Below are 10,200 nucleotides of genomic sequence, written 5' to 3' on the forward strand. Positions count from 1 at the left end.
GGTGATGGGTATTAAAGAGGGCACGTATTGAATGGAGCACTGGGTGTTATACGCAAACAACGAATCATGGAACACTACATCAAAAACTAATGATGTAATGTATGGTAACTAATGTAACATAATAAAATAAAATTTAAAAAAATAATAAAATTTTTTTTTTAAATGTCAGGGTTTCAAATGACAAAACCTAAGTTGTTTAGGTGTGTTCATAGACTGTGAGTCAAAGGGGGGAACAAACATCTTCCAGCACAAAAAAATTCACTGACCTTCACCATTGGATTCATTTGATAGCTACACACGAAGACAAAAGGCTTGTCTGATTTTAAAAAACGAAGAAATCAACAATTTTTACATACAGTTCATATACTCTGGAAAATTAACACTTGAGACCCGCAGTTATAAACACTTAAAGTTTCATGTCGATCTGGCACTTAGAACTTTTTAGAATATTCTTTCGCAATCTTTTCAACTATTTAGTTTAAGCATATTCTGAGTACTCCTCCAGCATTTTATTGGAGTTTTTTTCTTTTTAATGCTTAACAATGCAAAGTCAAGTGTAGACGTTCAGTGTAGGTGTGGCCATTAGCTCAGCTGGGCACCGCTGCTTTTCTTGTCTCTTGCTAGATTTTCTGCTTGAAGGTTGCTCCATTCAGGCAGCCCCCGCCCCCACTTGAGCCAACTAGGCAGCCAGTAGACCTCTCCAAGCACACTTCTCTCTGACAGTTACCTAGATATATTATAGGAAATGCAAATGGACTCTTCTGCTATCAGAGGACATTCCCCAGCATCCTCCAAATCAGAAATGATTTCTGGACCATTAAACTGATAAAGAACTGGAAAGGAATAATGACAGAAAGAGTGCGGTTCAGCCCATAGACACCTCTAAGGAAAGAATAGCAGTTGTTTCTCAGTTTAGGCGTTCATAGACTGGGCAGTACAGCTGGTGAGAACTGGACCAGATGCTCTGGGAAATTCTCTTCTTCCTTCTGCAATCCATTTTGGTTTTAAGAGGGGGGGTGTGCTGAGCAGGCAGGAGCTAGGATTTCTGGCTCTCTACACTGTTTCCTCCTAGAGAGGGCTTGGGTTTTTAGGTTTCTGTAACATCCGACTCTGCCCAGGTGGGTCAGGGAGTCCAGCCTAAGTTCTCAAATCAGATCTCACTTCCTTTATCGCCTTATCAGGGCGAGAAGGCTGTGTCCTAGCGAAGAAAAACAGACAAAAGGAGAGTAGGGCAGATAATGAGAAAGGCAGAGAGGGTAGGAATAGAAGAACACCGAATGTGAGGGACTACTTCAAAACAGCAGATAAATGTCTTTTTTTCCCCATATTAAAAATCTGTCTGCCAAAATGAAAAGGCCTAATTAGCAGCTAAATACAAATCCATGTCCTCTATCTTTTAAAAGACACATCACCAAGGTACAAAGCAGCGTGTCTGGTTGAAGGTTAGGTGATTCGATCCCTCTATTATTTTGTATAAAACAAAGAATCTGTAGTTTCATTACGCTTAAATTGTCTGGCAGTGGATGAAGTTAACTTTTATTAGAAACTGTTCTTTCATATTATACAGTGTAGTCAAGGATATATTAGCTTTGACGTTTTCTTACATCTCAATATAGTGTAGAGTGAATTTACTGTGAGACTAATTTAGAAGGAGGCTTTTCATAGGAGGAAATAATGGTCAGCATCAGCTGGGCTGCAAATTATAAGCAGGATGAAAATTCAGGGAAAAAATGGATATACGCATAAAATTGCTAAATGTTAACAAGCATGCTTCTTATATTTGTATTCCGATGATACTCTTTATCTCTGAAAACTCCAGTTTCGTAAAAATTCTTTTCAGGAGGAAGATTTTATTCTTGAGGAAATGGTATAGTGCATCCTAACATGATTATTTTGTCTTAAAGAAAGAAAAAACCCATCAGATTAAACAGTATATAAAAGGTGTTTTTAGAGCTCATCTCTGGGAAAGGAAAAAACCTGGACAATTTAAGCATTTAAAACACAGTTTAAAGATGATTGATTTGACTAATAGACAATATGGTCATTATAAAACAAATTCCCAGTATGTGAAATTTAATTTCACCTATAGGATTCATCACTCATCACAAAAGTTTTATTATACTCTGGTATCAGGTGCCATTCTCTCGCTTTTCGTTGTTTTTTTCCAATAAGATTGTGCTGGTCAGCTGATATTTTGTGGCACCAATTAAACATATTATTGGTCAATGAGATTGGATTCTGTTTAAACCAAAGAAAGACGCAAACAAGCATATCAGAATGATAAGCGTAGTGCTTTAGCTTCAATAACTTAGAATGTAACTCTATCACGCAAGGATGTTTCAGCTGCTAAACTAATAAAACCCAGTCAATCAAATAGTAAAAGATATTGAGAAGCAGCAACAGGAAGTGTTATAAGAAAAGCACCCAATGGAGACACATAAGAGAAAACCCGTCAGTCGACTCATTCCATTTCTTATCTGTTCTATAGGTTTAGCGGTGGAAAGGTTTTTTTTTTTTCTCCTTTGCATTTATCTTTGTGCCTGAATGAGTTCAATTTCACTTAGATTAGGACAGAAACTTCAGAACAGCAGGTTAATCCGTCCTGTCTTCATGGGCAACTGAGCAAACAGACCAATATCAGTGTAAAATTGTAATTCTGGAGATTAATGTTGTCTTTCTTGTTTGTGGTGAGCTTAACCTCCTTGCCTTTTTTTTTCCCTCTCTTTCAGCTTCTGTCCAGGGTCCCTGGGAGAGAGCCATCTCACCAAACAAAGTGCCCTACTATATCAAGTAAGTCCGAAGCATCACATTCCTAAAAGGGCATTTATTGTGGCTAATCTGCATATTCACAAGTGAATGTATTTCTGAAATGTGACGTTAACCTGGCCTACAATACCTAGTTCTTCATTCCACGAGGAAGCTTGGCTAGTCAACTCATGCTAAAATTACCACTGCAAATGTGCTGATGCAATAGGGAGCTGCCTTTAGGAAAAACCCATTTGACGCAGCATATATGTTGTGTTTTGTGATTGGGGGTGGAGTGGATTTTCCACACTCGAACAAAAAGCTGCAGATAATATTACTGATAGTGGGAGTGAATATTTATAAGGACAGTTTCATTTATTTGGGGGTTTGCCCACATTTCTTTTTCAGCAAAGATGGATGCTTTCTGCAGCTCAATGTACACAGAGTGTTTTAGGTGAATAAATAGTTCACGTACCCAAAAGGCAGTCAGCGGCGGGCCCGGATGTGTGGAGCTGAGTGTTCATTCTCGATACATAGCACTCAGCATTTTTCACATAATGACAACAGAATGATACTGTTTTCTGGGGCCATTTATGTCAGTCAAAGGAATACAGGTGCTTAGAAGCACCTTCCACGGGATGCTGCATGAAATACAAATTATGATCCATCGGGTCAACGTGGAAGGGAGAGGAGGGAGGATATGGAGTCATGATGATACCTTAACAGTTTCCATTGATGGTGCAATAGAGTTCAACTTCAATTTCACTTTGAATCCGCTGTCTCAACAATTTAATTTCGTCGGCTTCATGAAATAATCTTCAATACCAACTAAAGTCTTTGAACCTGCTTCTTTCATGAGTCTGACTAAAAATACTCCACGTGTTCCCATTGTTTCGGCCTCCCATGTTTTATCAGGTCACTTTCTGTTCTTCCACTGCTGATCAATTCTTCATAATTCAGGTCTAAAGCAATATCAGCAATCCTAGATCTTCATTACCACAGTTCTCCAGAAATTAGATTGCGTGCCTCAATTGTGTTAACCCAGAAGAATGGGGGTGAGGGAACTCTTTGGACTCTTCAAGGAGAAATACATCCTTTAGGAAAGCTTTGTCTTATTAAATTTTTCCAGGCAAGGTATCTCTTACCTTTAAACATTCTCCTTCAATTTGCTTTGACCCTGCTTTTTATTTTTCTTCTTTTATTGTATTGTAGTATTTTCATTCTGTGTAATTATTAATTCAGTCACTCTACATATTTTAATACCTATTTTAAATCACCTGTGTTATTAAATGATAAGTTGATTTAGACACGCACTGTATGGCTTTACATCCACTGTATATTTTGTGGAACACTTAATTCAAGCTCCTCCCAGTCATCTCCAGTGTCTTGGTCATCATAAATTTTTGGGACCTAAGATTTTTGGAACCTGCTACTCCTTCAACCTGTTTATAAATCTCTCACTTTATCCAATTCTTTCTGATAGATGAAGAGATGGTCTTTACTGTAGACAAAGACTCTTCTTTTATAGCCAAGGTTGGAGGACCACCTGAGAACCCAAAACATCTTCAAGCCATTATTCTCCAGATTATTCCTGTTGGGGGCTTATTAAATATCTCACGGGGACTCCTAGCATTCCCCCCACCCCCACCCCTGCCAATATTCTTTCCCTAAATATTTATCTTCTCCCTGATGTTACACCCACTGCAAAAGATCCCAGATCATTGCTGTGTGGCAATGAACATGAATTCAGTCCAAAAATAAAAAGGAGACAAATTAAAGAAAACCTATAATTCCCCCCCCACCACCCCCATAACTAGTCTCTTGCTGCTCCTTGGTGGTATCAGAGAGCAGCTACCCTCTCTCTGTCCCCCTTTTTTCCGGTGTTCCTTCACCAACTTGAAGATCGTGGTGGCAGTGTTGATAAGGGCACAGATCAGGAAACAAGAAAACTTGATTTCTGGTCCTGGCTCTGTCATGAGTTGATGGTGTGGCCTTGGGCAAGTCACTTAACCTGTGCAGACCTTGGTGTCTCATTCATAAAATAAGAAGTTGGATTTGGTGATATCTAAGGGCTTCATAGCTCTAAGAATCAATGAGTGTGACTCATTGAATGGTCTTGCCCAAGTCCAAAAACAAGATCTCAGCTTTTCAAGAAGTTTATCTTTATTTTTTAAATTCTTTATTTTAATCATTAACATAATATAAATTCTTATTTTAAAAAAGCATACGAATTCTATTTTTCCACTGTTTAATTAGCTGCAGATATGCTCCCTAAACCCACTCCAGTTTCTCCAGGTAACCATTTAAAAAGCTCAAATCTTGATGTTTAATTTAGGGCTATCATTCTGCCTGATTTACTAGTAAGAGACATAGAGCAATAGACAAAAAATCAGTAGAAAGGGGAGTCTGGAGACCTCAAACCCTCTGAAGGAGTCCGTTTCTAGGAACGAGGAATTACATAACTGCTCAAAAATACCTCTGAAACTTTCTGGAGATCGTGTATTTCTAAAAATTATAATCTATTTGAAATTAGAGATAATAGAATTTCTCAAATATACCTCTAAAATGTTAAGCTAATGTAGGGATAACATGTGTTCAGAAAATATACATTGTCAACAAACAGATGACTAGTGTCATTTGTGATTTATTATTACATATCACTGTTGTCTAAAAGATTCTTTTCATAGCAAATTACTTTGATGTACAAGGTTCAGTGGACTTCATGCACTGGCTAATGCTATTTGTAATTCGAGATGCCTTATTTATCCACAAAAAACAATACTAATAAGTTTATAATGACATTACTTCAACCAGTCCCCACCTTGTCCTTCCTCTTTGTTACCTTGTCTCAACTTGCATTCAAGAGTTTTAAGCACACATTTCCAGGCACAAAGCCAGATGTCTTCTCTGGATCTTTCTTTTTTTTAAGATTTGTTCATTTATTTTAGAGAGAGAGAGTGCATGCATGTGCATGGGCAGGGAGGGGCAGAGGAAGAGGGAGAGAGAAACCCAAGCAGACGTGACACTGAGCACAGAGCCCGACGTGGGGCTTGATCTCAGAACCCTGAGATCAGACCTGAGCTGAAACCAAGGGTCGGATGCTTAACTGCCTGTGCCCCCCAGGCGCCCCCTCTGGATCTTTTTTTTTCAATACTTAATAATTTTTCCTTTTCAATGCTGGGATAAACTGATCACCTAAATAACCAGAGGTTTCTGCACCAGTAACCCCATTCCAGTTAGTTGTTGAGTTGTGCACTCGTGCTTGAGGTTGTAAGTCATTACCAGCATCTTCTGCTCTAGCTTGCAAATCAGACAGTGTTTATGCCTGCATCCTGACACCAGCTTTTCATATGATGCTAAGAATCTTGATTTTGATACTTCAAACTACATGTTTGTCTAGTTTATTAGTCCATAGCATTCATCATTGTTACAGTTTTCATATTCTCTCTCCCTGGGGACTCTCTTATTCCTGCCAGTGTCTCTTTCAGGTTATTTGATTACAGCTTTCATTGCCCCTGAAAAAATAATCACCAACAATGTTCAACCTGTTACAACTGCCTTTTCCACTCTCTGCCATTTTGTAGTTTTCTGGCCTACTGTCAAACTCATGAAAATTTCAATATAATAGCCTTTAACCAGCTGCTGCATTCTGTTAGGATTTCTTTCACCTTTTTATGTTGCATACTCCCATATGGGTAAACCGAACGGAGCCAAGAGCTGGGACTCTCTTGCTTTCTTAATGAGTTAGAAAATTATTCTTCTGTGTTCTGGACTGTCAAAAGAATTTAGGAATCCCAAACTTGCATGCAGTATGTTCCTGCATAGATGACATAATAAGAGCATAAGAAATAGCACACTGGGTCAGACCAGTAGGGCAACTAGCCAAGAACTCCGTCCCAGATGCAGACACCAGTGGCTGTTCGCAGTTAACCTAGTAATTTCCATCTTAAAAAATTAGGATGCATCCTGACCATTTCTTAATAGTCCACCGTAAATCAGTTGGCATTGAGTTTATCCAGCGGTTTCTTACTTCCTCCATTCTCCTCTTCAACCTTGTCTTCAGAAGATTGAGTCCCATGAATCTGCTGATTTCGGTGTAAAGAAATAAAGGTATATTGCAGTTTCTCTTCACTGTACATTTTTGAACCTCAAGGGATGGCCCCCATTAAGGGCTGCGGAATTCAGTGAATACAATGGTATTTACCAAAGTAGACTTTAATCTCACATCCCCTTACAACCCCCTTTTCATTTTCATCTTCCCAGTCTGAGAAGCTCTAATCCTTTTTAGGTTCTTAGCCTGTCCTTGAATGAAAGATAAGTATTCCCCTTGATCATCTTAGCTGCTTTTCCCTGGATCTCTTCCAGTTCTGTTACATCTTCCTTGGGATGTCGTGACTGGGACGGCCCAAATATTGGTTATTACATTTGTTAGCATTGTCTCTACTCTTGGCTCGCTTGTGAGGAAAGTAAACGCTCTTTGCCGTCTCCCATTGGTGAGAGATGGAGAAACCGATTGAGGTCACAGCTTGTTCTCCCTATATTAGTTCTGGCCGGAGGTTGCTTTGCTGCTACTTTTCTGTAATACCGGCTGAAGTGTTTGCCCTTCTGTTTCTGCCAGCTGGCCCCCAGGAAGGCTTTGGGTTTCAGACAAGCTGGTCCTTTCCCCTTTCAAAGACGCTGCCGTGGCTAAAAAACCGGGAGGCATTCACTACTGAAACCCAGTAGGAAACCTGCTGACTCGATCACCAGGAAGGCATTCCAGCAGGTTCCCTGTCTCATTATCTCTGAGGCACTTCACGGGAGAATGAAAAATGGGGTTCCGGGGAATATGCTAACTGTTCAGCTCTTTTTTACATGCCTTGCTCAGGAAGCAGCTCAGGTCCACAGGAGTGTCTCTCTTTTCCTGCGGGTCATTTGGGATGTTGTCCACATTGCTGTAGATGGTGTCAAATGACCTTGATCTGCCCTTCTCTCTGCCCTCAATCCCAGACGTGTTTCTGCAGCCACCTACTGCATGTGAGCTGCTCACAACTCTCTGGTGATTCCTGCTTAGCCAAATGCAATATAAAACCTCCTTGACTGAAGCCAGCAGTCGCTCCAGGCAACATTTCTCATTACTGTTACGGTGTCTCTTGCCACAGTGGCTGCTTGAGGTCCCGACTCTCCCGTCCTCTATGGCTACCATTCCTGCGGCTCCACTGGTTCCAGTATTTGACACTGCATGGAATTGTGGCCATCTGCCTTAGATGTACCTTTCGGGGTTTGTGTCTTCTTGCATCCTGTTGCTCTATTCTCAATTAAATTGCTGAGTCGTGCTCTAACTGTAAGTGCCCATGCTCCCTACCTCCAGTAGCATCTGAGTTTTGACACCACCTTCCTCTGTACCATAGGGCCTTGATTACTATTTCCTGGACGGTTTTTCAGATTCCAAATCCACTCCCCATACCACATTTAAAGCATATCTTGCCCTTGTTCTTGCTCCAGCTCCCTATTATTTGTGCCAGGAGTTGCTCTGATTCAAGTTTGGGTGAGTTTATTTGTTCCTTTGAGTTATCGCTCACTATTTCAGTACCTGTATTTATAGAGAGAGGAAGGAGCAGTTGGCTACGTCTCAGTTTTTTTGTTTGTTTGTTTGTTTTTTAAAGATTTTATTTATTTATTTATTTGAGAGAGAGAGAGAAACAGCATGAGAGGGGATAGGGTCAGAGGGAGAAGCAGGCTCCCCGCTGAGCCGGGAGCCCGATGTGGGACTTGATCCCAGGACTCCGGGATCATGACCTGAGCCGAAGGCAGTCGCTTAACCAACTGAGCCACCCAGGCGCCTCGGCTACGTCTCAGGTTTAACAGCGACCACTGTGCTAAGTACCTGTGTTCACTGGTTTGCAGTGGATACATTTTCTGAGAATGAGAAGGGCTCTTATTATAAAGAACACTGGATTATGATATCCAACTTAGAAAATATTCCCCTGGGGCACCTGGGTGGCTCAGTTGGTTAGGCAACTGCCTTCGGCTCAGGTCATGATCCTGGAGTCCCGGGATCGAGTCCCGCTTCGGACTCCCTGCTCAGCGGGGAGCCTGCTTCTCCCTCTGACCCTCCCCCCCTCATGTACTCTCTCTCTCTCTCTCATTCTCGCTCTCTCAAATAAATAATAAATCTTAAAAAAAAAAAAAAAAGAAAATATTCCCCTAGGTCTCATTCCTTTTTTTTTTTTTTAAAGACTTTATTTATTTATTTGAGAGAGAGACAGACAGAGATAGTGAGAAGAGAGCATGAGCAGGGAGGAGAGAGAAAAGCAGGCTCCCACTGAGCCGGGAGCCCGATGTGGGACTCGATCCCAGGACCCTGGGATCATGACCTGAGCCGAAGGCAGACGCCTAACCGACGGAGCCACCCAGGTGTCCCTAGGTCTCATTCCTGATACCTCACTGTTCTAGGAATGATACTGATCTTCTCACATTCCGTTTAAACATTGGTTAAGATTGGCAGAGGTATATGCCCTATGAAATGAGTAGATAGAGCAGGCATCAGAAGACTTGAAGTGTAATTTCAGCCTAACTATCAATCAGCTATTTTTTTAAGTTTTATTTATTTAAGTAATGTCTACACCCAGTGTGGGCTCGAACTCACAACCCTGACATCAGGAGTCACACACTGTACCGACTGAGCCAGCCAGGTACCCCTCAACTAGCTATTTGCCCACAGGTGAATCACTTACAGTCTCTGGGCCTCAGTTTCTTCATCCGTCATCTAAGGGGGCTGAATCACATGATACCACATGTCATTTCCAGCCCTGACATTCTCTGGTTTTATGAATATTGACTTGGAAATAAAAATTGTTCTTAACAGTTTTCCAGAGGAATGAAAATGGATCTTCAGATCACCCTTGAGAATTCTTACTGTGCCATCAGTCTTCTCAGGATAAAGGACAAACAATATTAAACCTTTTTTTCACTTTACTGTTTAGCACCATTGATAATAGGAAGTGGATGTAACAGAATCAGCTATCTAATTTCAGCTGTCAATCTTTGAGGATACTGGTGAATATCTATGGGTAATTAAATTTGTGAAATCGCTGCCAAAAGCCTGGTGCTCTGACTTTTCAAAAGGCTTTAGTACACAAAGATAACCCAGAGGTCAGTCTTCTCTGCTGGGCTTTCTCCTCCACAGTTTGATGGTTCCAAAGGTCACATTAGCCGAGTCTCATTAAGCTCTGCAACCACAATGAAGGAATAGTCAGTAATGAATAATTGATGATATAATCATGAAAACAACTCAGTTTAAGATGTTAACTGGAAGAGATTGAATGCGACACCATTGGGCTGTGGAGTGCCGAGTCTGGCCTTTGGTTTTGTAGACCTTGTGGGTAGATGAAAATGTTGGTATCTTCCGCGTCTCAAAGGTTCATAAAAAAATCTCACAGCCCTCTTTACTGAAAGTTGCATAAGCTGTAACAT

At 40.8% G+C, this 10,200-nt stretch overlaps 1 protein-coding gene and 1 long non-coding RNA gene across 3 annotated transcripts in view; one reads left to right on the top strand and one right to left on the bottom strand.

Moving 5' to 3' along the window:
- DMD (dystrophin) overlaps positions 1 to 10,200 on the top strand; it is a 1,845,074-nt gene that overhangs the window by 1,637,694 nt on the left and 197,180 nt on the right. Inside the window, exon 56 of the mRNA XM_081807964.1 lies at positions 2,730 to 2,790. Within this exon, the coding sequence (XP_081664090.1) occupies positions 2,730 to 2,790 (61 nt within the window). The remainder of the gene's footprint in view (positions 1 to 2,729; positions 2,791 to 10,200) is intronic.
- The window catches only part of LOC145717876 (uncharacterized), a 26,565-nt gene continuing 25,516 nt past the window's right edge, over positions 9,152 to 10,200 (bottom strand). For both annotated transcript variants that reach the window (XR_014141365.1, XR_014141364.1), the window contains exon 3: positions 9,152 to 9,956. This is a non-coding gene — a long non-coding RNA (uncharacterized LOC145717876). The remainder of the gene's footprint in view (positions 9,957 to 10,200) is intronic.

This window comes from Leptonychotes weddellii, chromosome X (assembly GCF_054177405.1).
Source record: "Leptonychotes weddellii isolate Sample4059 chromosome X, ASM5417740v2, whole genome shotgun sequence".
NCBI classification, from domain to species: Eukaryota; Metazoa; Chordata; class Mammalia; order Carnivora; family Phocidae; genus Leptonychotes; species Leptonychotes weddellii.